Source organism: Nematolebias whitei, chromosome 17 (assembly GCF_014905685.2).
Source record: "Nematolebias whitei isolate Nwh7 chromosome 17, NemWhi1, whole genome shotgun sequence".
Classification (NCBI taxonomy): domain Eukaryota; kingdom Metazoa; phylum Chordata; class Actinopteri; order Cyprinodontiformes; family Rivulidae; genus Nematolebias; species Nematolebias whitei.
Genome location: NC_056514.1, coordinates 18,371,274 through 18,398,964, shown reverse-complemented (window position 1 = coordinate 18,398,964; position 27,691 = coordinate 18,371,274). Strand labels below are relative to the sequence as shown.

The 27,691-nt window shown below is 41.0% G+C and overlaps 5 protein-coding genes across 6 annotated transcripts; 2 read left to right on the top strand and 3 right to left on the bottom strand.

Annotated features, from left to right (window-relative positions):
• Positions 1-2,010: 2,010 nt before the first annotated feature.
• Positions 2,011-6,355, top strand: meiob (meiosis specific with OB-fold). The gene is made up of 13 exons (XM_037691617.1): positions 2,011-2,067; positions 2,237-2,294; positions 2,423-2,554; positions 2,853-2,925; positions 3,083-3,278; positions 3,508-3,608; positions 3,735-3,787; positions 3,933-4,028; positions 4,133-4,225; positions 5,591-5,735; positions 5,823-6,009; positions 6,079-6,165; positions 6,242-6,355. The coding sequence occupies exons 1-13, from the start codon at positions 2,011-2,013 to the stop codon at positions 6,353-6,355; spliced, it is 1,392 nt and encodes a 463-aa protein (XP_037547545.1).
• Positions 6,356-7,530: 1,175 nt separating this feature from the next.
• On the top strand, positions 7,531-11,070 carry mlst8 (MTOR associated protein, LST8 homolog (S. cerevisiae)). The gene is made up of 9 exons (XM_037690735.1): positions 7,531-7,571; positions 7,769-7,913; positions 8,123-8,174; positions 8,254-8,416; positions 8,488-8,563; positions 8,661-8,813; positions 8,893-9,017; positions 9,120-9,283; positions 10,543-11,070. The coding sequence occupies exons 2-9, from the start codon at positions 7,785-7,787 to the stop codon at positions 10,659-10,661; spliced, it is 981 nt and encodes a 326-aa protein (XP_037546663.1). The 5' UTR covers positions 7,531-7,571; positions 7,769-7,784; the 3' UTR covers positions 10,662-11,070.
• A 370-nt stretch (positions 11,071-11,440) lies between these two features.
• Positions 11,441-16,845, bottom strand: bricd5 (BRICHOS domain containing 5). The gene is made up of 6 exons (XM_037691616.1): positions 16,804-16,845; positions 16,605-16,733; positions 16,375-16,524; positions 16,193-16,300; positions 13,320-13,470; positions 11,441-11,535 (listed from the first exon to the last, which is right to left on the bottom strand). Exons 1-6 carry the CDS (start codon positions 16,843-16,845, stop codon positions 11,441-11,443), a joined length of 675 nt encoding a protein of 224 aa, XP_037547544.1.
• Positions 16,846-20,725: 3,880 nt separating this feature from the next.
• Positions 20,726-23,127, bottom strand: LOC119423354 (phosphoglycolate phosphatase). The gene is made up of 2 exons (XM_037690734.1): positions 22,416-23,127; positions 20,726-21,156 (listed from the first exon to the last, which is right to left on the bottom strand). Exons 1-2 carry the CDS (start codon positions 23,008-23,010, stop codon positions 20,831-20,833), a joined length of 921 nt encoding a protein of 306 aa, XP_037546662.1. The 5' UTR covers positions 23,011-23,127; the 3' UTR covers positions 20,726-20,830.
• A 1,258-nt stretch (positions 23,128-24,385) lies between these two features.
• zdhhc4 (zinc finger DHHC-type palmitoyltransferase 4) lies at positions 24,386-27,691 on the bottom strand. Of its 2 annotated transcripts, XM_037690732.1 has the most exons (7): positions 27,672-27,691; positions 27,299-27,360; positions 27,123-27,196; positions 26,861-27,039; positions 25,184-25,309; positions 24,792-25,036; positions 24,386-24,714 (listed from the first exon to the last, which is right to left on the bottom strand). In XM_037690732.1, the coding sequence occupies exons 4-7, from the start codon at positions 26,949-26,951 to the stop codon at positions 24,415-24,417; spliced, it is 762 nt and encodes a 253-aa protein (XP_037546660.1). In that variant the 5' UTR covers positions 26,952-27,039; positions 27,123-27,196; positions 27,299-27,360; positions 27,672-27,691; the 3' UTR covers positions 24,386-24,414. The 2 variants fall into 2 exon arrangements, with proteins under 2 accessions (XP_037546660.1, XP_037546658.1); XM_037690730.1 differs by lacking the exon at positions 27,672-27,691 and having other exon boundaries at positions 27,299-27,423.

Below are 27,691 nucleotides of genomic sequence, written 5' to 3'. Positions count from 1 at the left end.
TTACGATCCAAAAGGCCTGTTTGGAGCATTTTTATATCTGTTATGATGCAGTGTAAAGATTTAAAACTAGCTTTGGTTAAATGCAAAGGGACAACTTTTATTAAATTATTTAACAGAATAGGGACTTTCTCTGAAGCCAAAATAAACTGTTACTCCTAAACCAATAATATTTTAGCCCTTTACCAGTAGATTGTTGTAATTTTTAAGCGTAAAAATCCTGCAAAGCGTCACTCTGTGTGTGCACGATGTGCAGATGTGCACTGATGAGATAATGGGTCAAGGATTGACAGTATGGCTGAAGGCCCTCCAGACTGATGACGTGAGATTAAAAACCGTCCAATCACAGAATACTCCTACAGCAAATGTTTTGGTTACCGCTCTTGTTCTTGATGTAAAATTGTGCTTTTAAAGATGATGAGCAGAACCTCAGGACGCCGTCTGATTCAGACATGTTGCTATCTTATTCAAATGTTCTCACAGAATCAGCTGGGTCCAAGTGTGATTGATTAGACTGATAACGGCCGTGAATTCATTATGAATAAATCATCGAACCCAAAGAAAGTTTGGCTTGATTTATCCAGTGATGCTGTAGCTCTGTGCTGTGATTAATGGACTCACATAGTGTAGTCCAGAAAGTGTAATGAAATTAGAATTTGAAATTTGGCTTCATTTGAATAAAACTTGTACAAATAGCAAACCAATTCCGGTTTCGCATTATGCAATGCCACACAATGGTACAGTCAATATACGGATGAAATATTACTCACCAAAACAGAAGATGAACATGAATGAGTGATGCTGTTTACTGTGGCTTGCATTTTAATTTGTAGACAGTAACATATGTCAAATAGATTTTGAGATGTCCAAACCAACCAAGAAACTGTCAAATTTATCTCAGCATTGCAGGATGGCTGAGGAGGACCATCAAGGTTGTAAAAAAGTCTGAGATCCAGGTTTGAGTTATGTCAAGAAATCTAAATACATGACTTGTGTACAAACAGAACACTTTTGAGTTGTAAAGGTTTGATACGGAGCCAGTGTTGTCTCATTTCACTGCTTGCTCAGCTTTAAGTGCAGATTTATAGACAACCTTCATTTATCACATTTTATGTACTGGTTTATGTTCCATTCTCCACTATATTGATATATTAATAAAATTCCATGTATATAAAAATCAATATATTGTGGGTATGGGACATTTAATATTTTTGTGAACTGTTAATCAACTGTAGTGGAGGCGTTTTTTTTTTTTCCAATTCTAAAATATCCTGTTCCTGTTCTGAAGAAATAAAAACTCCCAGACTGCTATTTTAATTGTTTTATGTTTTAATCAAATCTCCATCTGTGCAATAAAAAAAAAAAGTTGTATGTTTGTTTTTAATAAACTGTGCTTTATCTTATTTCAGGCTGTAACATTTGCTGTGCTGTTTCTTGCTAAGCTACTTTAGTGTGAAATATTTAGAAGCCTTTTGTACAGATAGTCTCAAACGCAACGTCTAACTCGCGTACACAAGGCTGACAAACGACAGAGAGAAAAACCTGTTTTAATCCCAAATGAGAAGCTTTTTTGTCAGATAGTTTTGAACGCATCTCCTAAATTGCTCGTGCCACATTTTAAGCGCGAAACAAAGGAAGAGAAACTCAAAGTAAAGACGATTTTTTTTTTCCAGGTAAAAAATTTACAAGTACATTTAAACACAGCAGCGTTTTTTTTTTTTTTTTACTAAGGTTTTACTTAAATTGCAAACGTTTAAAATAAAATGTAACATTTTAAAATTATTAAAATTCCTGTTAGCTAGCTAGTGTTTCTTATGCGTTTTACTAGTTTTAGCCACTAGCTAAACTTGGGCGTTAGCTTTACTCATAAAAACATAAAGTGCTTGAAATTTGTTTATGTGAAACTAAGCCATTCTGTATTCATACACCTCTGAACAGAGTCTGTAGCTTTAATAATAATAATAATAATAATAAAGCTTTAATAAAAAACGGAAGTGGACGTCATAAAATTAAATGGCTGCTCAGAACTGCATCTCCATCTCAGAGCTTCATCCCAGCTTCTCTCATCCGGTGAGTTCTCCCGTCACTTTGATTTTATCCTTTCACAAGTTCCCAGAGTATAATTTGTAATCGCAAAGCTGAATACTTTCAGCTGTGAGTTAATCCTAAATTTGAATGCAAAACGTTAAAAGTTTGTATCTAACTTTCTCTACATTGTCACTGTTCTGATGTTTTCCAGAAGGTGGTAGGAGTCATCATCGCTAAAACTGATGTCAGGAGCTTCCCTGACAGAAAAAGTTGGTATTTTTCTGACAGAAAAGTCCTTCTAGCTCTGATACTTCATTTCCTGTCCGTCTGCCCCCTCTACTGGTGATCATCTCCCTGTCCTCTCATTGTATCAATCATTTCCATCTCTGATTTTCAGACACTGAGATAGACCGATTCACGTTTGGCTTCACCATAAGAGACTCAGCTGATTTCTTCATCAACGTTGCGGCCTGGGGAAATGATGGATATGTCAACGGGCTCGCCAACAGCTTCGGTGTTGGAGACTGTGGTGAGCATCACCATTTTACTCCCCAAAACAAAACTTAATGCATAAAGCATTTTTTTAATAACCTGATAAAGGTTGTTTTGAACAAAGTCTTCTTTTAATGTTAACAGTCTTTAAGAGCGTCAGAATGACACAAATTTACCTCAGAGAAGTTATATTTCTTCCAACTGAGTTACACCAGATAAAACACCAGAAACAAGTTACTTGCTTTGTAACGTTTAATCCCCACCACCACCATATTTAACTCGCGCTGACTGACTTAGATCAGTTTAAAAAGTTCTCTTGTTTTTGTTTTTTCCAGTCACAGTTGAAAATCCTTTAGTCGCCACCAAAGATCCAGAAAAAGGAGACAAGTTCTGCCCCACAACACCAAGGTCAGTAACCTTTTTATGCCTTTATTGATCTATTTTATACTCACTAAACTGAAAGCTGGTAAATAGCGAGATAAATACCTTGTAATTTTCTCAACAAAACGAGATCATGTCTGTAGCTGATGTTCAGTGATCCTCTGTTTTAAATGGGACGTTTTAGCCACTACAGGCTGCTGGTGACTGAGGCTCACTCCCAGGTGTATCTGTGCGCTGATGTTGACACCATCGACAGGCTGCTGCCGCTCATCCACCTTCCCGTTAAAGACTCCAGAGACTTCTACTCTCTGGGAGATATTGCAGCCAACGGACAAAAGCTGGACGGCACAGTGCTCAACATACTGGCCGCCATGAAACAGGTCGGAGCCACAAACAGCTGAACTTTCTACACAGGAGCTAAACCTATTACAAGTTTGTTTGTTTTTCCCCAAAAACAAAATTTAAAAGTCTAAGCAGACAAATGCAAAATGTTGGTTAGAAAAATACCAGCTTGTAGTTGTTTTAATTAAACTGCACTCACAAGGCGATCTGATCCACTTGTTGTATAAGAGGAGGAGAACGTAACGCGATTCTGTTTTACGTTTCCAGATGGGAGAGATAAAGCAGTTCACCACTTCAGACGGGCGCAAAGGGCAGAGACTTGAAGTGAAGCTCTTCGATGACTCCGTCTCATCCTTTCCTCTCGTCTGGTGCGTCACGTTTAGATGAGTCTTATTATTTTGTAGACTCAAGTCGCTGCTTTTCATTAACCAGCTATGTTTGATTTTCACGTTTTATTCTCCCCGTCGACTCATTGACGTCTGCTTCCCGCTCAGCTGGGACAAGGAGACCATTCAGGTCCTTCAAACCTTGGCTCCCAAGGAGACGGGTAGGCGAACAGCTGCTCCTCATTGTCAGGCACCAAATGAGTCATTATTTAACTGTCATTCCTGCCCAAGAAGCTGATATCTGACTGTTTGTCCGTGTTTAAGATAAAACTCAGTTCTTTGAACTCCCAATCTCCTTTTTCAAAGTGCTCTTCGTAGCCGACGCCAAGATTAGCTTTGACAACTTTCGCAGCAGCATGGTGGCAACAGTTAACTCGAAAAGTGTCATTACCGTCAATCCTGGTAAGATCACAGCAGCGTTTACAGAAACAAAGAGGGCTCTCTTTCCAGTGTGCAAGCAGGAGGTTGTTAATAAGGACTAAATGTCAGTCGTGGTTTGTTTTCAGACACGAGAGAGGCCAGCCTGTTGTTCAGCTACGTTAAAGAAGTGTCCGAGTCTGGAGCTCTGGATCAAGATGAGGCAGCAGAGGACCTGCCCGGTACGTTCCAGTGAATTTTATTCTTGATGTCAACAGGGCCTCATGTTTCAGGAATTATTCAGGCTCAAAAAGCTACAAAACGCAATGAATGAACCAGTTTTGTGTCGACGCATAGCAACTTAAAGAACCCAATTTAAATAGGATTTTTAGGCACATTGTCACCAGCAGTCTCATAAAAACACTTTGTTCACATTTCTTTTGTTAAATCTATGAAAGATACAAAATAAAACAGGTCTCTCTTTTAAATGAGTCCTCGTGACTCTTTAGCTTTGTTTACATGTGCAAAATTATTTGTTCAGATTGAAATGTACTCAGATAAAATAATCCAAATGTATAGTTTACATGGGCACAATCCATTCACGACGAGCGTTTACATGCAGCGAGTTTTTATTCTGAATAGAAGTACTGACATGCGCAGAGTGGTAAACTCTCCTTAAAAAAACACAAATGAAAAAGTTCTACTTCCGTGATGAACGTAAACAAAGCTGAGCGTCCAAAATGGACCCGCAACAGGTTTTAATGAAGGTGTAGATGTTATGAGCTACAGGTAATACAGATTATTTTGAGCTCATTCAAAGTTTCTAGTAGAAATGTTGTCGCTCATCGACCAGTTTTGCTTCCCGAACATATTAGCATCTAACCAGGTGGAAACACGTGAGGTTGGCACAGGTCGCACATGTGCAGTCAGGTCAGTTTTCCACGACTGGAATAAAATGATCAGATTATAAGTGTTTACTTGCACACCGTTCAGATTATGAATCGGCATAAACCACCCCTCTCATTGGGATTACAAATTCATTCGGATCGAGCTGAATCAACAAAAAATAATCCGAACGGGGCGTTTACATGACACATTTTTATTCCGAATGTCTGTTTAATCTGATTATTTATGTCCATGTAAACACAGCAACGGAGACTAACCTCCTGTAGAAATAAAGGTTGAAGAAACCTCTGGAGAGCTGTTGATCGAGACCACTTTAGTAGATTATTATAAAGTCTGGCTGCTTGGAAGCAAAATAATAAAAACATACTCGGGGCGTTTTCAAACATCTCGTGTTTAAAACTGCCCCAGGACAGTGAAACCACGCGGCTCATATAAACGCCTCCAACGTACCTGTGGGTTGGAACCTGTGTGGGTTCTGAGTACGAGTCCATTTTAATAGTTTTCAGAATGTAAATATGTGTTTTTGAGAACGTCCTCCTTTAAACTAAACTTGATTGGAGGATCATTTATTTTCTCTGTGGAGCCCACAATGACACAACATGTTCTTCTACAGACCTGGTGTCGCAGCTTAAATAAACACCATCTTCTCTTTAAAGCCAGTGCAGATATGATGGAGTGTTGATGCTGCTTTGTCTCTGCAGTGGACTCCATCACTGACGTGTACACTGTGAGCCAGCTGAAGGACAAGGCCAAAGGTCACCCCGAGGCTTTCTTTGGCATCACGTACAGCTTCGTCTCCAAACTGGACCTCGACTCGTCCGTCTCAAAAGTCATCAAGACACGATGGTGTGTTTAAACATGCGCAGTCAAAAAACAGCTACTATTGAGTTTTCTTTCAGCAGGACTCTGCTCAGTTAGATGTTCCTGCCTCAGCTCCAGATGTAGGTACCAGGTGACGGAGGACACGCAGACCTGCACCAACCAGCTGTGTTCAGGGAGAGATCAGGCTCTGTCGGCTTCTACAGGCTTCGACTTACTGGTGGACTTTACAGACCACACCAGCACCCTGCAGGCCTGCAGCCTCAGAGGCCCGGTGGCAGAGCAGACGCTCGGCTGCACAGTCAGTACCGTTTTACAGCTTGTAACACATGAAGGTTTGTGAAACCAACAGCTCTCTGCTCTGCTGCAGACAGAGGAGTTCACCAGTCTGACCGACGATCAGCGAACTGCACTGAAGTGGAGGTTTCTTTTGGAACGGTGCAAGATTTATGTGAAGGTATGGTAGCCCTTGTATATTTAATCGGGTCGTAGGAACAAGCCACGTGTGTCTGAGCTCATGTGGCGGGTTGTAGATCCTGCCTTCTGCAAAGATGAAGAGTGGGATCAGAGGCGTGATCCTGTCCTGCTCGCTGGCAGATCCAGGAGAGGTGAAGCAGCACATGATGGCGCTGCTGCAGCAGCTTTAATCACAACATCCCAGCTGTTCCAGTGGTTTGTTTACCTCCGTTTGGTCGTGTTCAGACCGACATGTGAACAACAGGTGATGTTTCAACACTTGGATTTATTATTAATATTCTATGTTATTTATTTAACTTGTTTCTCTTAATGTATTTATTCAAAATATGATGTTAAAATGTTCATTTAAAGTGTGTTGAATAAACACCTCTTTAAAAGCTGAATCATGTTTTTTGTTCAATATTTGATTATTATTATTAGATTATTACTTTATTTATTTACACACACACACACACACACACATATATATATTTATACTATTTTGTATTTATTTATTTGTTAATTGTTAGGCTTCTTGATCTGGGACCTGAGTCTGAATGTCATGACATAAACATACAAATGTGAGCTGGTATGACTAAAAAAATCCTTTATTATCAACTGTTTGATCAAATTTAATAAGCAGCCAGTGTTAAAAAGGCAAACAGATATGCTCCATTTAGCTCCATTTCCAAACAAAACCTTTACATTTTGAAAATGGAAGGAGTTTACTTTAAATGATCAACATTTAAAACAAACTGTCAGATAGTGCTGCAAAGGTGAAACATGAAAAAACAAATAAGGATTAAATTCAATTTTCAGAACATTTAAGTAAATGAATTTTGATAAAGGAAACAGAATTAGAGAATGTAGAAAATAATTCCAAGGATCAAACATTAAAAGGATTTCTGAAGGACAGTGTGAACAGGATCGTTGACGCTGAGATGAATTGTGTGAATGTGAATCCTTCATATCATTTCATCTGTTCAGAACCTTTTCTCATTTCACATTTTGTTCTGGTTCAGCTACTTTGTGCTAATTTTAGCTTCAGCTACTTTCAGCTCATTTCTAACATTTTTCTGTTATTTTTAAGAAAAAACTATCACTTAATAAAGTAGCATAAAAATAATCGAACAAGCCAAAAACAGTAAGCCCTCGTAGTTTTAGTCCTTTTAAAAAACTAGAATTGTATTTATTAAATATTTCGCATATAAAACCACTTGTTTCCAGCAAATTATTTCCTCAACAACTTTATTAAAAAACTGTTGCTGGTCTGGTTTCCTGCAGTGACAAATCTCACCAGCAGGTGGCGGTAGAACACAGTGACAGAGCGGAACTCCTTTCAATTCGGTTTTAAGTTTCTGACGAACGTTTTACTGAGACGCGCCTCGTCAATATCAGCACAAGCGGGTAATGTAAACAAGAAAAATGTAATTTATCCAACGCATTGTTTTTGCTTTAGCAAAGGCATTTGGCGTTTTTTAATGTTTACATTTCAAAGCTTTAGCCTCAACTAGCATTTTACGCTAACGTCCATTGAGTTTTTTCCTCTCTTCATGTAAGACAGTTAAAGACGCTTTGACGGGTAATTACTTGTTCCTCTGCAGTCTGCCAGTGAAAACCATGAATGTGAACCAGGGGACGGTGGGCAGCGACCCGGTCATTCTGGCCACGGCTGGGTATGACCACACTGTCCGGTTCTGGCAGGCCCACAGCGGGATCTGCACCCGGACCGTCCAGCACCAGGACTCTGTATCCTCTCAGCTTCACGGCTCATAAAACCAGAGTTCAGATTAAAGCTCGGACTCGGTGATGAAATGCCTCCCACGTTTAACTTTTAAAAAGTGTACACACATATTCTGTATATTTAATATAATATCTAATGCACTATAATCTGTTTTTGAGACTTAGTGTTTTTTATGTGAGTAAGCTGGGAAATATTTCTTAACATTTCCCTCCAGCAAGTAAATTCACTGGAGGTCACGCCTGACAGAAGTATGATTGCAGCTGCAGGTTGGTTGCAAGTTTTGCAGCAGCTCTTCTCACATGTTGCATTACTCCTGCCTCACATCGTTTACGCTCTGCTCCGAAGGTTATCAGCACATCCGCATGTACGATCTGAACTCCAACAACCCAAACCCTGTGATCAACTACGATGGAGTCAGTAAGAACATCACGTCTGTGGGTTTCCACGAAGACGGGCGCTGGATGTACACAGGAGGGGAGGACTGCATGGCTCGCATATGGGACCTGAGGTCTGTGAAGAGCAGGCTCAAAGTGTGTTTGATAAACTGGAAGTTTGATCGTTGTCCTTGCATCCTCTCAGATCAAGAAACCTGCAGTGCCAGAGGATCTTTCAAGTAAATGCACCAATCAATTGTGTGTGTCTGCATCCCAACCAGGTGAGTTACTCACCGATTGCCTCTTGATCTGTAGGCGATTTCATCACGTAAAGTGCGTATAAAGGTCAGTGTACTTTACGTGATGCATGTTTTTCAGGCTGAGTTGATCGTCGGAGACCAGAGTGGAGTGATTCATATCTGGGATCTGAAAACAGACCATAACGAGCAGCTGATTCCAGAGTCGGAGGTCTCCGTCAACTCCGTTCACATCGATCCAGATGCCAGTTACATGGCAGCAGTCAACAGTTCGGTCAGTGGGCAAACACAGAACATGTGTGAAGCTGGGTAAAATGAACTAACTCATTCGGTTCAACTGTTCTCCCCAACAGGGGAACTGTTACGTGTGGAACCTGGCTGGAGGGATGGGAGATGAAGTGACTCAGCTCATTCCCAAAACTAAGATCCCAGCACACAAACGCTACTCCCTACGCTGCAAATTCAGCCCGGACTCCACGTGAGCATGCTTTCAGATGCTTTGAAGTGACTGCTGCATTTGTAGGGGTTAAAGTGTTACACGTATGTCCACTTTTATTTTTGCTTCTGTTTTGTTCTCCAGACTGCTGGCCACCTGCTCGGCAGATCAGACTTGTAAAATCTGGAGGACGTCCAATTTCTCATTGATGACGGAGCTGAGCATCAAGAGCAACAATCCTGGAGAGACGTCCAGGGGCTGGATGTGGGATTGTGCTTTCTCAGGAGACTCTCAGTACATTGTTACAGGTTTGTAGATAAACCATAGGAAAGGAGTTATCACTCAGTACGCATGTTCACTAACATTTATACACAGTAGTTGAAGGTAACCATGCATATGTGGTCATTATTTTTTAATTTTCTTCATGCATTTCATTTCCCACTCCTCTTCCAGCTTTAGAAAACCTATATAGCTATATGAGAACGAGCATGTTGATCAGGAACAGCGTGCTGTGGCTTTTAGTAGCATTATGATGAAGACGCTTTGCTAAAAAATTCACCATAAACGGCAAAAAGGATTTTGATGAAACAAGTGAGAAAACCCAGCCAGTAAAATGTTAATTTAAAGTTTAAATAAATTACAGAAGGTTGAACTTTATACGACTGAACTGGCATTTTGTTAGACTTAACAGTTTTTACACAATAACGGTTTATTTTTTTCAGATTTTTTCCACAAACTGTTCGATTTAGTGTGACGATGTTGCAGACTCCAACTTTTTCTGTCTAAATTCTGTAAAGTTTCGCAAACTTTTCTCATAATCGTGACATTTCTCATAGTCCAAACATCAAAACGTCTGCATTTTGTCCGCTTAGATTCTTACAAACATCTCAAATTACTGCCGTGCTTTAGAGAGAAACCGCCATTAGACTTTTGAATGACTCCAAATAATCCAAAGCTATAGTATTATTTTATCTACGTGTTATTTGATTGTTTGCACATATTATTCCTGATACATTTCTTGCACAAATTTCAAAAGTTTGCACTTATATTTATACAGCCTCCCCTTTTTTTTAATCGTTCTTATGTCATTTTATTCTATATTGTTGTTTATTCTTCTTTTATACTCGTATAGTTTATCCAGCTGGTTCATGTTTGTGACCAAATATGCAACGTCGTTTTGTTCTGCAGTGCATCTCTGATGTTCTGCTGAATGACAACAAAGATAATGTGAGTCTGAAGGGTCAGGGTTTTAGAGCCGTTGCTGCACTGACACAACATTTCTTCAGAACCGTTCCGGTTTCGTTTCCAAATGAAAGACGTGCTCATGCTCCTTTCAGATGATTATTGTGAATTCTAAGCTGCGAACTTTAAAATAGTCTTTTTGTTTATTTCGGTTTACACAGCAGGGAAGTCGACGTTCTTAAAGTCTAGTTGCTCACTGAGACGTTTCAAGCTCTCGTTCCGTGTTCATGTCGAAATGTTAGATAAGTACAAAGTTTTGATCAAGTCATTTTTAAATGCTGCTGAAAATGAAGTCTGATTTTTTATTTTGTATTTGTTTCCACAGCGTCTTCAGACAACCTTGCACGCCTGTGGTGTGTGGAGACTGGTGAGATCAAGAGGGAGTACAGCGGCCACCAGAAGGCTGTGGTGTGCCTGGCCTTTAATGACAGCGTGCTCGGCTGAAAGGGAGGAGCGACATCCAGACTATGGTGCAGTGAGGGGGTTGAGTCCACAGACTTTGTTTCAGGTGGGACAGGACGCCAAAGTGTCAGCTGCAGGGGGAATTAGTTTTCATGCCATTTTTGGTTCTTGTAAGTGAAGCAGCAAAGCAACACGACCAACCTTTAAATTCACAAATCAAACGTCCACCTCGAGAGGAAACCCCATATTTTTGAATAAAACTCTCAGCAGTCGTACAGATCTTATTCCAGATCTCAGTATTTTTTCAGCATTTGTTTTTAGAGATTCCTCTATTTATTGAATCAAATCAACTGTAACATCCACTTTGTCCCACAGTCCTGTAGAAGTGATAACTTCTATGTGCGTTATGTAAATATAATTCATAATCTGTAGTGCAGAGTGCACTGCTGTCCTGATGATCCACATTATGTAAATAAAATTCAAAAGCTTGTCGGTTTTTTTTCTTTTCTAACAATAATAAAAAGGTTAATCAGAAACCCACATTATGTGTTTTATTAGATAAAACCATTTCTATGGGAGAAAAAAATCACATTACGTCTCAAAGAGAGAGAGAGATCTTCTGTGTTCCTGTGTCAGCCTCGTGGTTTGTTTCTGTCTGAAGGATGGACATGAATATGACGCTCCACTAGTTCATCTGCAATAATGTGACACAAAACATGACCTTTGTGCTGCTTTTTATGTTTTCTTGTAGAAGAAGCAAAAAAAAAAAAAGACATTTGTTTCCCTGATCTTTTATTTGCTGCGAGAAACAGAACCCAGAGTCACTCGGGCAGGTAGTAGAAGCACACAGACACACAGATGTTGCTGGGGAAACAGATGTCGATGCAGAAGTAGACCAGCCGCTGTTTGCCTGGGCCTGAGACACAACAACACAAAGATTAACTTCAAAAGTTGAGGAAATGATTTTAAGTGCGCCTTGTCGTACGAAAAACAAGGTACGTATCGGTAAAGTCAGAGTTAAAAGTAACAAAATCTGTCGTCACCACAAGTTCATGACGGATCTTTGTGCAATATTTTCAAATGACCTTAAGTGTGTTTCCAAATCACGGATTCTCACTTCACATATCCTGAAAGCAAGACGTGTGAGCATGCAGGGATGTTGATGTGGGTTTTTTGTCAGGCAGTGGGAAGGTCAGAGCAAGGTCATAGATTAAAGTTCGATTTCAGTTTGACGTGGACTAATTTCATCCTCTTTTCTAAATAACCACTGAGATTTGAAAAGACTTAAAATATTTTCTAGATCCAGCAGGCGTCTTTATCTAACGCAGCATGTAAATGAGGAGCATCATGTTTCTCAGTAAATTATCCAAAGACAAACAGGTCGAGACTGTTCAGCTCCTCGCCTCAGGGCTTGGTTCACTTATAACGTATTTATCATATTTAAAAGGCCTGTTAGAGCCGTACATAAGAAATATTTAGATCATATATTTTGTGCAATGCCTTTTTTTGTCCTTTAAGTAAGGCTGATTGTGAAATCTAGTTTTATTTTGAAAAGGCTTACTTCCTGTTGAGTGTTATGTTAGAAAAAATGCATACCGCAGAAGGATTGCATAAGCACAGAGCAATACAGTTTTTAACCGTGTATACCGTGCTTTCTTTTTTGGAAAGAAAGAAATTGTAATCGATTTTGGATCGTCGTTTGTTTGTATTCGCGTTATTTCTAGATAAAAGTTTTTAATTTTTTGTTAAATTCACGGTTTTGCACACGTCCTTTTGCAAGAGTGCTTATAGAATGACACAGATTTAGGATCTGTTGCCATAACAAGGACATCTTTGGATTTCTGTTGCTTTTAAAACCAATTAAAAATATCTAAACTCATTTTGACCTGAACTTTTTTACCCGATCTCCACTAAGATGAAAAAGCAATAACTTTGTTGCAGCTCAGCCGATGAATAACTTTGACTAAATGATGTTTTGATTTCAAAAAATGACCACTCTACATACTCATAAAAATAGATTAGTAATCACTTTCTAAGATTTAACTACAGTACATCTTTCTTCCAAACATTTCTTTAAACACACACAAACTCCAGAAACAAATTAATTTTCTTCCTTGAACCTGATTTGCTTAAAAAACATCATGTTTAAATTTTTCTAGAGAAGTCCTGTTATACAGATCATTTGTAAAACACAAAGTAAGAGCATGTAAGTAGTTCTTTAGCAAAGGAAACAATACTTTGAATTTCGTAGAAGTAGGAAGAAATTTGGAGTAAACTGAACAACCTGGCATTCCCTGAATAAATACCTCGCTCCTGAGCTTTGATGCGAGTGTTTTAAGCAGAAATATCAATGGAGTTGCAGCTATTTAAATTTGATGATTGCATTTTGCACAAGAGATGAGATCGCACACAATCGTTTAGCACTAAGAGTTTGTGTTGGCAGTGACTCAGCTGCTACACCAAATTTATCTGAGTCTCTTTAAATCGACTGAATTAGAGCCATTTTTGTGTTTGCTAAAATCAGTTAGTTGCGGCGGCCATCTTTAATCAAGTTGACTCATGTTAATTGTAAATATCTTCCCAATTATTGCTATGTTACTTTCAAAGTGAAATGTTTCCACAAGCACTCATCAAAAGCTGTTGTTGTGGATAACATTCAATGTTTAGTTGGACACGTGGGTTTCATGTGAATGGTCTCACCGTCGGCCCTCTGGGCCCAGTGGACAGGCCTGTCCTGACACAGACCCTGAACAGGCTCCTCCAGTGAGGACACGTTCACCTGACTGACCGCCAGAACTCCCAGGAACTCCGTCCGCCTCTGCGTGTCATTCCCAGAAAGCTGAAACCAACTCTGTCGAGGAGAAAATCACAAAATGGAAATCAGCACCCGACATGGACTGTTTGAAAAAAAAAAAAACAACAAAAAAACACTTTTCATTCAACCTTAATTTCTACAGGTTAGTCTCATTGAGCCTCAAGGACTCATTTACAAGAAAGACCTCTTTTGAGTTATGATAACAGTGGACAATCATATAAAAAAGCATATAAATTGATTAAATCAAAGAAGATTATATTTTAAAAAATGAAACAAAAACAGCTACATTATTAAACAATATAAAATACTAAAAACAGGAACATGTCTGTGTTGTTTTTCCCATGAACTTAGCAGATGTTTAAAGACTCTTAGAGAGGTCAAGATCAAGAACTTCAGATCTTTTTACAAGATATTCCAGGAAACAGGAGCGGAGTAGGAGAAGGCCCTGTTGCCAAGTTCAGTCCTCACTGAGGGAACACTGCAGGTAATAATGTCCTGAGAGCGCACGCTGTAGCTGCACTCACGCAGAGACATGTAGGAGGAGATGTATGAAGGCAGCAGACCAAGAAGTGATTTAAAGATGAAAATGTACCAGTGAGAGAGTCTGCGTGAAGTTAATTATGTCCAGTTAACCAGTGAATACTGGGTGCAGTGGTGGGTACGGTAGTTGCAACCAGTTATGAATCTTAGTGCACCGTGATAGACAGCATCCAACATCTGCAGGGTTCTTGTAGGAGCGTTCATGTAAATAATGTCACTGTAATCAATGGAGGGAAGGAAGGTCACAGTTACAAGATGTTTCCTATCATTCAGAGGTAGACAGGATCTGTTTCTGGAAAAGATTTTCACCATTTTCAGTTTTTTACTTGAAATTGAGTTTCTTTGAAAACATTTTGAAGAATCAGATTTAAGCTGAAAACATAATGAACAAGGTGGAAACTGAAGCCAGCGTTTTATCTCATAAACCAGCGCTTTTCAAAATGAGTAACCCCTCACAAAATACAAAGCCGTCCTGGTATCGCCATTATGGAAAGAAAAAAACAAACTGTCAGCACAAACTTACAAGCTTGGATTAAAATTTAGTATCGAACATAAAAAAGCTAATTATTCACTCGGACTTACAAACTAAACTCACTTTTTTTATCCTAACCATGAATGTTCAACAAACCCAATTGGCTAAAGGACACACACTGAGTCCTGCTCATCCTGGGCTTGGCCTTCTTTTAGTGAAGGTGTCTAATGGCCGAAACATCAGGTAAACCTGACGTCCACTACTGAGGATGTCCCAAAGTCCTAACAAACCTAACAAGGCTTCTGTCTATGATCTCAATAACTTAAGTAATATTAACATTTTAGCTCCTGTACTAAACAAAGCAGGCTGTACCTTCCTTGCCTTTCACTTTGTACTCCAATTGATCAGTGGACTCATTCAGAAGGAACCAACAAAATATGGAAAACACACCCAACCCTTGAAGGATTAGGTTTGAGATGTGATGGTTCCGTTCATTTGTTGCTGACAAAGGCACAGCAAACATTGTGGACCGAGAAAACAGGAATCACATTTTCCTTGATGTTTGGCACCTTTTGTAACTAGAAGGTCCTAAGAGCCTTCACTGGTGCTGCTTACGTAGTCACTAGAATTGTCACCATTGTCCACGTTGTCCACCATCATCTACTTCAGTTTCTACAGGGGTTCTCAAAACATTCTCCACTGCAGTTTCATTCCAAGTAGTTTCTGATTGCAGCCAAGCTAGAACCCCTCATCTTAATCTCTACTTTGTATCTTTACATCACAGCTTGTTTTGTAATCTGAAGATATTTTATGCTAAAATGACTCCAGTACTACTTGTAGTACCACTGGTGTTTGTACTACAGTTTGAGAACCATGGACATAAACTGTGTACCTTCAACACTTACACCTCTGATTGGCTGATAGTGAACCACTCAGCCCTGTTCTAATAGACTGGGTCCCGTTACAACCAGTTTTCCTCTGATGTAAAAGATAACCATTCTCCGTCAAAGCACCATTACTAGCGCAACTATGAATGATCAAAGGAGCACAAAAGCAGGCTCGTTTGAATGACGAGAAACGGTACGAGACATGTGACACCACGAGACAACAAAAACAACCGCAGCTTTTTGATGCGTGGTGAAGCATCGTGGGTGAATATGAAACAAAGCTGCCTCTTGGTTTTCTTATGAGAACCCTCGTCTCATGTCTAATTAACCTTCGTCAAAAATCAGATAATGAGACAAAAGTCATTTCTGAGAGCGGCAGGAGTCAATTCGAAACTGATAGGAGTATTTAAGTCACTATTAGAGATCCAGATATTTGCCAACAAGCAGATACACACAGGTCCTTTGACGCTGTCGCACTGTATTTTCATCTAAAAGAGGCAAAGCTAAAGAGACTTGACAGAGTGGCCATTGTGCCCCAGTCAGGGTTGAGGCTTGCCACTGTAACCTCCTGTAAAAAGATCCCGAGCACGCTGACGGGGGCTAAGGGGATCAGATGTGCAGAGGAATTCAGCTGTGGAGGCCACAGAGGGAGACTAAAAGGCACCCCAAGGCCCTGAACGCTTCACCTCTCTCTTTGTGTGGCGCTGCAACGAGACCATGCCAGAATCCCAGCCGGTCTATGACCCAGAAACCCCCCAGCGCGGCTGAAAGAGCAACTTTTTCCTTCTCGTGTTGTAAACTAGGAAAACCTTGTGAAATACCAGAACAGTTCAAGTCTCTATCCGCTGCTACCTGTTACCTCGTGTGTTGGTTCGTAGAGGAGGGCGTTCACATTGTCATAGTCTGACTGGTCCATCGTTCGGAGTAAGCAGATGTTCCGATCGACAGGTTTGTAGCAAATCAAACCCTGAAACACAACAGATATCCTATCACAGCTGGAGGACATTGTCAAGCAGTACTAAGGTAGCCACTTGGACGTACATGTTTTACATCGTAGAGCACCGCGGTTGACTCATTTGCCGGTGAGGTGATGAAAAACGTTACAAGGCCATTCTGCTGGTCCATGATAGCTGACTGGTTGAACAGAATACCGGCCTCATCTGGTGCAGTGATTCTCACAATCTGCAGAGACTGTTTCATAAAATCTAGATAAATAAATGCAGATTTTACATCAGGGCATGGTTTGGATGAGTAAGATAAGTAGCTCATACCTGAGACTTGGGCCCATACAACCAATGGTGCCCCATCAATCCAAGGGCAAAGGTGACCAGGAACAGAAGGGCTGAGAGAACGACCCAGAAGATTTTTTGAGGGAATTGGGGCCCTTCGTGAGCCTTCTCCTAAAAGAGATGGTTATATAAAGCAGTGACACGAGTTAAAGACAATAGCCGAGCAGAGACCTGTGCTTACCGTGTACCGAGCTTCCTCTGAATGCTTCCAGCACCTCACCATCCTGTCCCGTGACGTCTCCTCACTCAGTCAGCTCCCTACTCGCAGCTATCGGCATGGAGTTGTGGTCATGACCAGCGCTGACTGAGACTCAATACACCTGGCCAGCTTCCTTTTGGCCCCCCGCACCCCTTCAGACCTGCCCCTTTCTTTGCCTCTTCCTCTCTCTTTCCCCAGTTCCTACGTTTCCCTTCCAACTTTATTACACTTTTTTTTTTTACCAAAAACTCTAAACCTTGACAAACTGAATTTTCAAGTTCCCACATAGAAAATTTCTGGAAAAGATTCTAACGAAGCCAAAATTCCAACATCAAATTTATAATAATGTGCAGTGGTGCTTGAATGTTTGTGAAGCCTTTATAATTTCCTATATTTCTGCATGAATATGACCTAAAACTTCATCAGATTTTCACACAAGTCCTAAAAATAGATCACGAGAACCCAGTTAAACAAATGAGATCAAATATTATACTTGGTCATTTATTGAGGAAAATGATCCAATATTACAAGGTTCAAGGTTCTTTATTGTCATTCGCATCACATGTGGAACAAAATTGTGTACTCAAGATCCTAGTTACACCCAAATACATATACATAATATCTGTGAGTGGTAAAAGTATGTGATCAGGTGTGAGTGGACACCCTGTTTGATTTAAAGAACAGGATCTATCAAATTCTGATCTTCTCAACATGTTTGTGGAAGTGGATCATGGCAGGAACAAAGGAGATTTCTGAGGAGCTCACAAAAAGAGTTGTTGATGCTCATCAGGCTGGAAAATGTTACAAACCATCTCTGAAGAGTTTGGACTCCACCAATCCACAGTCAAACAGAAATCAAGACCAGTGTTACCCTCCCCAGGAGTGGTGGACCAACAAAGATCACTCCAAGAACAAGGTGTGTATTAGTCTGTGAGGTCACAAAGGACCCCAGGGTAACTTCTAACAACTGAAGGTCTCTCTCACATTAATGTTGATGTTCATGAGTCCACCATCAGGAGAACTCTGAACAACAATGGTGTGCATGGCAGGGTTGAAGGAGAAACCACTGCTCCAAAAAGAACATGGCTGCTCGTCTGCAGTTTGATAAAGATCACATGGACACAACAGAAGACTGAAGAATGTTTTGTGGATGGATGAGACCAGAATAGAACTTTTTGGTTTAAATGAAATGAAAGTAAAACTCTGCATTCCTGCATAAGAACCTGATCCCATCTGTGAAACATGGTGGTGGTAGTATCATGGTTTGGGCCTGTTTTGCTGCATCTGGGCCAGGACGACTTGCCATCAATGATGGAACAATGAATTCTGAATTATATCAGAGAATTCTAAAGGAAAATGTCAGAACATCTGTCCATGAACTGAATCTTAAGAAAAGGTGAGTCATGCAGCGACACAATGACCCTCAGCCCATGAGTGGTTCTACCAAAGAATGGTTCAAGAAGAATAAAGTTCATGTTTTGCGATGGTCAAGTCAAAGTCCTGACTTTAATCCAGTCCAGATGTTGTGGAAGGACCTGAAGCAGCAGTTAATGTGAGGAAGCCACCAACATCCAGAGTTGAAGCTGTTCTGTACAGAGGAATGGGTCAACAGTCCTCCAAGTCAAGCAGAACTGATCGACAGTTACTGGAAACGTTTAGTTGCAGTTATTGCTGTGTGTGGGTGGGTGGGGGGAGGGGGGGGGGGGTCACAACAGATACTGAAAGTAAAGGTTCACATACTTTTGTCTCTCACAAATGTAATATTGGATCATTTTCCTCAATAAATAAATGATCTCAAGTATTTTGTCTCATTTCTTTAACCGAGTTCTATTTATCTACTTTTAGGACTTGTGTGAAAATCTGATGTTTTAGGTCAAATTTATGCAGAAATATAGAAAATGATACATTTTCATGTATAAACTGGGTAAGAAGTATAAGGGAACCAACATTCATCCATCCATTTTCTTCCGATTATCCAGGGTCGGGTCGCGGGGGTAGCAGCTTAAATAGGGAGGCTCAGACTTCCCTCTCCTCAGCCACTTGGACCAGCTCCTTCAGGGGAATCCCAAAATGTTCCCAGGCCAGCTGAGAAACACCCTCCAGTGTGTCCTGGGTCTTCCTCTGGAAGAGCCCAGACACCCTGCAGAGAAAACTCATCGCTTGTATCCATGATCTCATTCTTTCAGTCACAACCCAAAGCTCATGACCATAGATGAAGGAACCAACATACCAAAATAAATGTTCAAGCGGCTGCCAGAAGCTCTTTATGGTCACCATGGTAAGACTTTAATGGACTAAAAAGTAGGTCTGAAACAAATTTGTTGTTGTCCAAAAACTTTAAGTTGTAGCTTAAAAATTCTTGACCTTTTAAGGGGCAGAAAACTCAGCAGGTCACGTGTGAACGTTCGTGTTTCTTCAGCATTTTATGTAGCAGGAGTTAAAAATGTATTTTACTACCAACTTAAAAAGTTTGAGCTAAAGTATGGCTGAAGTGTTATAAAAACTAAACTGCTGTTGTGTATAAACTAATAAAGAATACCAAAATGTCATTTCAGACATGTAAAGTCAAACTTTAAGTGACCTGTTTAAACTTTTAATGTTTCTACAGAATAGGAATAAGTACGGCCCTAAGGTGTAAATGAACATTTGAAAAAAAAAAACACAACAAAATCACAACATTTCACAAAACAGAATTACATTTGAAAAAAAAAAACGGACTTACATTAAGCCAAACAGGAAGTTGTTTTTTTTTACTTTAGTAACAGGATAAAACGAACAATATGCAGTACACACAACGGAGATACAGTTAGCAGGCTATCCTTTTAACTGCATCTCCGTTGTGTGTACTGCATATTGTTCTGTTGTTCGGTTTTATGCTGTTAATAAAGTAAAAAATGAATGAACTCCCTGTTTGGCTTAATGTAATTCCGTTTTTTCAAATGTTCATTTACACCTTAGGGCAGGGGTGTCAAACTCACTTACTAAAGGGGGCCAAAATTAAAACCTTTTTCAAACTAAGGGCCTGTTTCAGAATCTACATTAACTCAAGTTAGATCTTTTCCTGGTTGTGGGTTCATCAACAAGAGTCTGATTGGTCTCATTTGACGTTCTCTGTTGCACTTTTGACATCATAATAAATAGATTGAAAAAATTCAAGTGATAAAAGTATTTCACATTTAAAAATAACATCTTGGGGGGCCAGACACGATGTCAGCGAGGGCCACATTTGGCCCCCGGGCCTTGAGTTTGACACATATGCCTTAGGGCCACCGTAAATAAGTGTGCTTGAATGCTCATGTGACCTTCCTGACATCCCTCTTTAACCTGAGCCAACCTTCTAATGCTCGCCTCTCCTCGCTCAGACACTCTTACAGGAGACGAGCTGGCTGCTCTCCCCGGTCCACACAATGAACAAAGAGAGGCAGGCGCACGGTGGACAGCCTCCGTCGTCAGGTGAGGAGATACGGACCGCCTCGGAGTCCACCGATGACAGCCCAAGGTGACTTGAAACACAAGACTTGCACTGGAAAATTCAATACAAAGAATCAAGTATAGGTTTATGGAAAAAGTCCACATTGCAAGCACACGTTAGAAGGTTTTTAAAACATTTTATTTGCGACAGACTGGGTTATCATTGCAAAAATCCCTTTCTTTTAAGTGCAAATACCAGCACATGTTAAAGTTTTAAAACACACACAAGAGTTGGTTAAAAGCTGGGCATGTACTGCACCACTGTTGACACGGTTTTTGTTCTCCATTTTCCTTTGTGAGCTTAACTCGCCGTTCGTTGCTCAAGAGGTTGCACCACAGGAAAAACAAAGGCCAGTAGACTCAATATTTCTAAAGATTATTCCCTTAACACTTAAATGCACTAAAATAATACTAAATCTCTTTGTTTTTTATATATATATATATCAATCATTAATGTCATTTAAAATTAACATAATTGATTAAATAAATAAAATCTGGGTTTGTAGAGTCTTTGTCCATAAAATAGGACTTTTCAGTCTCATGCCTGCAGAGCTGGAAGGAGGTCTGCGATGCTCTCCACGTAATAATCCGGCACCATCCCCTGCCTCTCCGTGCAGCCGCTCTCCCAGTTGGCCTCAGCGTCCGCCACCGTGCTGACCCCCGTCAGGGTGAGGAGGGTCTTCAGGCCGCAGTTGGAGCCCAGCAGGATATCGGTGTCTAGGCGGTCCCCGACCATCAGGCAGCGCTCCCGCTGCACGCCGAACTGGGAGGCCACACAGTCGAACATGAAGTGGTTGGGCTTGCCCACCGTCTGGGCCCGACGCTGGGCTGCTGTCTCCACAGCCTGCAGCAGGCAGCCCGTCCCTGAGGAGAGGAGGGGTCACAAGGTCATCCAAAGAACCATTACAAGTTTGTGTCAGGCTCTTTCTTGTGAATTACACAAAACCTGTGATATGCAGCGCGTACAGAAACAGTAAAACATCAGTAACCTTTGAAATCTGTCTTAGGGGTGTCAAACTCTCAAACTAAGGGCCAATTTCAGAATCTACATTAACTCAAGTTAGATCTTCTCCTGGTTGCAGGTTCCTCAACAAGAGTTTGATCGGTCTCATTTGACGTTCTCTGTTGCACTTTTGACATCATAATCAATAGATTATTGACAATAATTAAAGTGATACAAGTATTTTACATTTAAAAGAACATCTTGGGGGGCCAGATAAGATGTCAACGAGGGCCACATTTGGCCCCCGGGCCTTGAGTTTGACACATGTGATCTCAATCAAAAGGCATTCTGTAAAAGAATCCATGCCGCCCAACTCAGCTACTACCACACCAAACTTTAGCTTCATATCCGTAAGACTGACGGTTAAGTGTTGTGGTCGAGACCACCTAACCCGAGACCCAGCCAAGACCAAGACCAGAGTGTACCGAGACGAGACCAAGACCTCAAGTCTTCAAGCTCAATCTTTTCACAGACTACACCGGCTTACTTCCACTCCTGGTTGCAACGTTAACGAAAACATGTATTTTAGCAGCCATCACTTGGATTTGAACCGGTACGTTTTGCATCCAATAAAAACAAAGATGTTGACAAATAAACTGGACAGTATTCTGGCAATTTAGTGATATTTCCACAGTTGTGCTCTTTAAATAAAATCCCGAGTCCTCAATGTCTCGGTCGAGCCCAAAAGACCATGAAAACGTGGTCTCGAGTACGACAACACTACACATTTATAGCATTTATGTGTGAGCGTATGATGTGTGGACCTTAATCGTCTCGACGGTGAAAGTTATTTGTTCACTTGGGAGGTGTCCGTCAAAAGACGGTTCAGTTTCAGTCAACTCTATCCACTGGTTTATGAGCTTTTTTGCAAACGTCTCCGACAGTTAACGTCAGACTTTCAGGTCAAGATCTCATGCAATCCGTCAGCCCTCAGACTACGTGTTGGGGATGACTCTCAGCCGTCACCACACCTCATTTTAACCAGCTGATGTTTTCTCAGGCGAGTTTGTGACTGTTGGATCAACTAAAAAGGTTTATCAGTTGTACTTTTTTTTGTTTTGTGGTTCATCAAGTCAAAGCCGTGTGAAGGCACGAGTTTCTCTTGGTGGAGCATCTTTACCTGGGACAGCCTTGCCCCCCTCCAGAGGCAGCCTGTTGTCCCTGTTGGTCCCCACAAACAGGCAGTCCTTCTGGAGCAGGTACTGCAGGGCTCGGTTCAGCTTCATGTAGCTGAAGTGCTCGTCGAAGCCGACCACCACCGCCCTCACCTCGGGGTCCAGGGGCACGCCGGCCCAGTCGCTCTGCTTCCCGAGGACGTGGTCCGGACCCACGCCGGTCTGCTGGATCCCCACGGCCTCCAGCTCCTGCCTCATGGCGCTGCTTCCGATCAGGTAGACTTTCCCCTCCAGCCTGCACGTGGTCTTCAGGTACATGGCGCAGCAGTACGCGGTCCCGAACACCTCCTCCTCCGTCACGCTGAAGCCCAGCGTGGACATCTTCTCCGCGTACATCCTCCTCGTCTTGCTGCTGTTGTTGGTGACGAAGAAGACCTTCTTCCCGTGCTCCTTCAGCAGGTTGATGACCTGGGGGGCGCCGGGGATGACCTGGTCCCCCCGCCAAATGACCCCGTCACAGTCAAACAGGACGCTGTCCACCGAGTCCAGCAGCTGCTTCACCAGAGACCCGCTCAGCCGTGTACATTTTGTCCCCGACATCAGGACAGTTGAAGCGGTGTTTGATTTAGGACCGAACCAAATACTCTACAACACCGGTGTTGAGTCCAAACTGGCTTTGCCGCCTCCGCGCAGACACAGACGTGACGGAAACGCGTCCTGTCGACACTTGGGGTCCAGACGACTGTTTTCGGAAAACTAAAAACGAATGAATGGCGCTAACATTTATCAGAGAAACAAGCTGACCTTCTGTCGACTGTTGCTGCAACTCACCGGCAACTTCCGCACCGGCTTAAAGAGACAGGAACCTCTCAATTCAAAGCCCCGCCCACTTCCGGTAGTTTAAGCACGTGGTTTAACTGACTTAAAAATCCCAAACTAATTTTAACTAAATGGTTTAAACCTTTTAAAAGCATTTATATGTGCTTTTTATATAGAAAACAGGCTTTTAGACTATACCCATATATTTTTTAATATTAGTTTCAACTACAAAATTCGGTCTACTAAAATTAGTGTCCTAATTTTACTTACAAAAAACATTTTATGGTTTAAGGTTAAGTTTCAAATTTTCAAAGGGACATAACAGGGGGCAACCTACAATTTTTTTTTTTTTAGTGTATGTATTTCAAAGCTTTTAAACACTGTCAAAGTAAAAACAAAACAATAAAAGTAATGACTTCATTGATGAATGAATCCATCTTTATTATAATTTGCCTTGATCGCGATTAGTTTGTTAACAGATTTGCGATTAATTCATTTTTATTATTCGATCAACAGCCCTAGTAAAAAATTAAACCTGAGCTGTGTTTACTGGCAATGAGAAACCTAAGTCCAAGTTGTGTTTATATTATAAGTACCTGGGAATACACTTACATATTTTACTACTGCCACAATACCAGTGGTCAAACTATTACTTAAAGACATTAAAATAATGTTTCGTCTTTTAAGTAAATAGCCTTCGTTCCCTTTGATTTCAGTAATAAGCCTAAAAGGAAAAACTATGTAAAAAATACTTTTAACGTTTTGCCTTAAAAAATACAAATAATGTTGGTTTGTCTAAAAATGTCCCACTGCTTTTGAACCTAAACTCCACATGTAACTTGAGATTTCCAGTTAAGTGGGTTTACTGAACATCTAGGTACAGCTGCTACCTTCAATTACACCTCATCATACAGAATTGTAAATAATGTAATTAAACTCTTTAAAACCCTAAATTGACCACAGCACACAAAAAAAAATACTACAAAGTAAATTTCCTGATGCATGTTCAGCAAAGTAACAAACATACCACAAAGTGTGATTTATTTTTGGCAACAAGCAATGGCAGCCTGATTTTTTTTTTAGATGTTACCCGACACAGAAACTAGGGGCCATAAAGTAATGACAAACTTTTATTTTCCCAGCAGTAACAGTGGTGAATGTTTCCAGTTAAAACAGCATCTTTGTTCAGTTGCCCTTCTTCTGAACGCCCTTTAGAGGTAAGAAAATCTCTCTCAGGTTTCGGAGCAGTCCTCGGCTGTAGTAATGTCTCTTGGAGAGATCCGGGACAGGGCTGCAAAGATGATCGGCTGCTGCTGCTGGGTGGCAGCGCTGACAGACGTAACCTCGACTTTTGTACCACTCGTTGGAGGTTTGGTTGACAAGAGCCAGGTAGGTATGAAACAGAGCGTAACCCGCAAGGAGGAAGAAGAGGAAGATCAAGAAGCCCAGCATGAAGACGATACGGGGAAAAGTCAGGAACAAATGCTACAGAGGGATGAAGAAAAACTGTTCAACATACGATATACATTTTGAATTTAAAACAGAGAGAATGTCAGATGTACCTGGACAACAAACAAAGGTCCAGCTGGCTGCTGCTGCCCATACCCATCAACATAACTGGCTCTATGGAGCCCTGAACGCAGCACAGCATGAAGCAGCATGTCTCCTGTCAGCAGGGCGATGTCCCCTGCCATGGCACACAGGCTGAAGAGGTAAAGCAGGAAGTAGCGTGTGTTCTGAGCGCCGATGCAGTTGTTCACCCAAACACAGTGATGGTCGAAGCGCTGGACACACCTGTTACAGACCCCTGAGGTGCAGACGAGTTTTTGCAGTCAGCATTGAGAAATATTTGTTTCGGGTGTCTAAAACAGCCTACACATTGACTGGAGGGCGAAACGATTCATGTAACCAGGACATGAATGACATGAACGCAGTTAAAGAACGTAGCGCTCACTGCAGTGTTTGGAGCGCGCTGGCTTGACAAGCTGGCAGGTTGGACACGAGACTCCAGGATGAAACAGCCTCCTGTCGTATGGGTAGATGTGGAGCTGACTCGAAACTTTTTTCTTCGTCACCGTGCCTGGAGGATGAGGAGGAGACAAAACAGGCAAATTGTGACTTGTGGTTTCATGCCAAGATCGAACACCAGCCAATTGGTTTCCTATTAATAACATAACCAGATGATTTTCTCGACTCAAAAACAGGTATGGTATATTAGGCCTGTCGCGATAACCAATAAATTAATCGCATGATAAATGAAAATTATCGACCCCATTTTCTTTTATCGGCTTTATCGTTTCTTTGTGTCTCTCTCTTTCTACTGAAGACACTGGATGATAAAAAGGCTCAACTCCGGTGCTCCTCACTGACCCCTCCCTTTCTCTTTAAAACAAATTCACGTTTCACGTTTTTGGATCGTTAAAAGCAGCTAAGCTGAGAAGCTAAGCTACGAGCTAAGCTAACAGGCCGACCTCGGGGGGGAAAAAAACTCCATCTTGTCCAAGCTCCAAAATTCACGGTTGAAATCCGTGCTTTCGTGTAAAAAGTTGGTTTTCTCTGCGAAAAGAAGCTGAGAACTTGTTTACTGATTCTTTATTAAAAGCTTTGTGTGACAAAGCATCAGGATGTTATGCTAAAGAGCTCAAACCACACTGAGCGTCCGCCATTTTGAGAACCGAAGAAAAGGAAAGAGACAGCTCATGTCACGTCAAGGGGCCTCTCTCCCATTTTTCTTAAAGAGACATGCTGCTCGCTCCTTCACTATCCATCCTTCGGTTCAAAGTCTTATACTAGCATCTGGTGGTCAAAAAGGGTACTACACACAAAAATGACCAACATTTCTTCTTACATTTGAGAATTATTAATTATTGTCAAATTTCAAACAATATTATCAATTATCGCAATAATTTCTGAGACAATTAATCGTCCAGCAAAATTTGTTCTCGTGACAGGCCTAACAGTATATTTTAAATCTTATGTCTAGCATTCCTACAAATGTGCATAACACCACTGAAGGTCACTCCAGATAAAAACAAACTGTGAAATACCCTGAGGAACACAAGTAATGGGTGGAAAAGAAGTCATAAGAGGAACAATAAAAAATTTGTTGACACGAGCAAAACTTGCACATCAAAATTAAGCTAATTAAAAAGTAGCATTCCTTCAAAAAACACACATCACCCGTTGCCTCAAAAATAACATTATGAGAAAACTCATGCAATAACTGGAGATGCTATGCTCAGAGTATGCGTTATGAATTAATCGCCGCTACTGCTGCATTTAATTTTAGCTCAATATTTGTAAAGCTGACTCAGTTATACCCATTTTTGTATTGGCTAATGTTGATTAGCAGTTGCAGCCATGTTGAATTCGATTGGCTCCAGAAGTTAATTGGTTGTATTAATGCATCGAGGGATTACTGGTACTTTCTAAGTTTTGTTAAAATCCATCCAGTGGCTCATGAGCTATGTCGCTAACAGACGCAAAAACGTATGCACGGGCAGAAACAGAGTTAGGAGAGGCTGATTGTGTATATTGTGCAACTCCCCTTTCACAACTCCAAGCTACATGATGCGACACCGCAGTGGGTAAAAGTTCTGTTTGAACATGCAGAAAATATAAGAAAAAGAACCTGGGTCTGTTCTGATGCAAAGGTAGAATATAAAGGTCTTGATGAGCAGCAGAACATAAGGCACCGAGAGGCTGGTTAACGTAGTGTCCATCTCCCTGCAGAAGCTAAACACCTCGAGGGTGAACTCTGCGTACACGGCGCCCTCCAGCAGGATATGCACATAGATGAAAAAGTTGTTTCTGAAACAAGACATGAGACACAATAAGGGAATAATATATATGACAAGAATGGGCATTCTGACTGAGGAGGTGTACCTACAAACCTTTGATGAAACAATCTGTGCAGAGTCCAATGTGAAAGCTTCTGGAGCCACTGAGGAGTTAATGGTGCGACTACCTGAGAAGACAGCACTTTTTAATAAGCAGCGTTTGAATAATAACTCCACAGCGACACCTAGTGTCGGTGTTAAGGACGTACAGAAACTTGAGTAGGTCTTACCTTTAAAACATAGTTGAGTAGAGTATTAAAGGGGCTTTGCTGCTGGCCCGAGTATTTACAAACTAGAAACATACATGTTAGCACCACAGCGACGTAGATCGCAAATAAAGTGAGGAAATCCATGTCTCGACATGTATTACAAGAGGCAGATAAACAACAGGTGCTTACGAGTGGAAAAGTACAAAAACGGTACTTGAAAATATATGCTTTGTTTAAACATTCAGCAGTCTTTTACACTTAAAGAAATAAAATCGGTCGTGTTTTCTTAAAACAATGACCACGACGAACATCTCACGTTAGCATGCTAGCCTTAATATAACTGAACGGTTGCTAAATTTATATTTTCTTAACTTTCAGGCAGTTTCCTTCTTACCGAGAGTCAAGCCACAATTA

Excerpts from the sequence above, each read along its gene's own strand:
- meiob (XM_037691617.1), top strand. The coding sequence starts at position 2,011 with ATGGCTGCTCAGAACTGCATCTCCATCTCAGAGCTTCATCCCAGCTTC. Across the intron at positions 3,788-3,932 it reads CTTGGCTCCCAAGGAGACGG|TGCTCTTCGTAGCCGACGCC; the intron begins GTAGGCGAACAG and ends CCTTTTTCAAAG. Across the intron at positions 6,010-6,078 it reads AGCAGACGCTCGGCTGCACA|ACAGAGGAGTTCACCAGTCT; the intron begins GTCAGTACCGTT and ends GCTCTGCTGCAG.
- mlst8 (XM_037690735.1), top strand. The coding sequence starts at position 7,785 with ATGAATGTGAACCAGGGGACGGTGGGCAGCGACCCGGTCATTCTGGCC. Across the intron at positions 7,914-8,122 it reads CCGTCCAGCACCAGGACTCT|CAAGTAAATTCACTGGAGGT; the intron begins GTATCCTCTCAG and ends ATTTCCCTCCAG. Across the intron at positions 9,018-9,119 it reads AAATTCAGCCCGGACTCCAC|ACTGCTGGCCACCTGCTCGG; the intron begins GTGAGCATGCTT and ends TTTGTTCTCCAG.
- bricd5 (XM_037691616.1), bottom strand. The coding sequence starts at position 16,845 with ATGGTGAGGTGCTGGAAGCATTCAGAGGAAGCTCGGTACACG. Across the intron at positions 16,734-16,803 it reads CAGAGGAAGCTCGGTACACG|GAGAAGGCTCACGAAGGGCC; the intron begins GTAAGCACAGGT and ends CATCTCTTTTAG. Across the intron at positions 13,471-16,192 it reads TCTACGAACCAACACACGAG|AGTTGGTTTCAGCTTTCTGG; the intron begins GTAACAGGTAGC and ends TCTCCTCGACAG.
- LOC119423354 (XM_037690734.1), bottom strand. The coding sequence starts at position 23,010 with ATGTCGGGGACAAAATGTACACGGCTGAGCGGGTCTCTGGTGAAGCAG. Across the intron at positions 21,157-22,415 it reads GGGGGGCAAGGCTGTCCCAG|GGACGGGCTGCCTGCTGCAG; the intron begins GTAAAGATGCTC and ends TCCTCTCCTCAG.
- zdhhc4 (XM_037690730.1), bottom strand. The coding sequence starts at position 27,421 with ATGGATTTCCTCACTTTATTTGCGATCTACGTCGCTGTGGTGCTAACA. Across the intron at positions 27,040-27,122 it reads CACAGATTGTTTCATCAAAG|AAACAACTTTTTCATCTATG; the intron begins GTTTGTAGGTAC and ends GTCTTGTTTCAG. Across the intron at positions 24,715-24,791 it reads GACCTTTGTTTGTTGTCCAG|CATTTGTTCCTGACTTTTCC; the intron begins GTACATCTGACA and ends ATCCCTCTGTAG.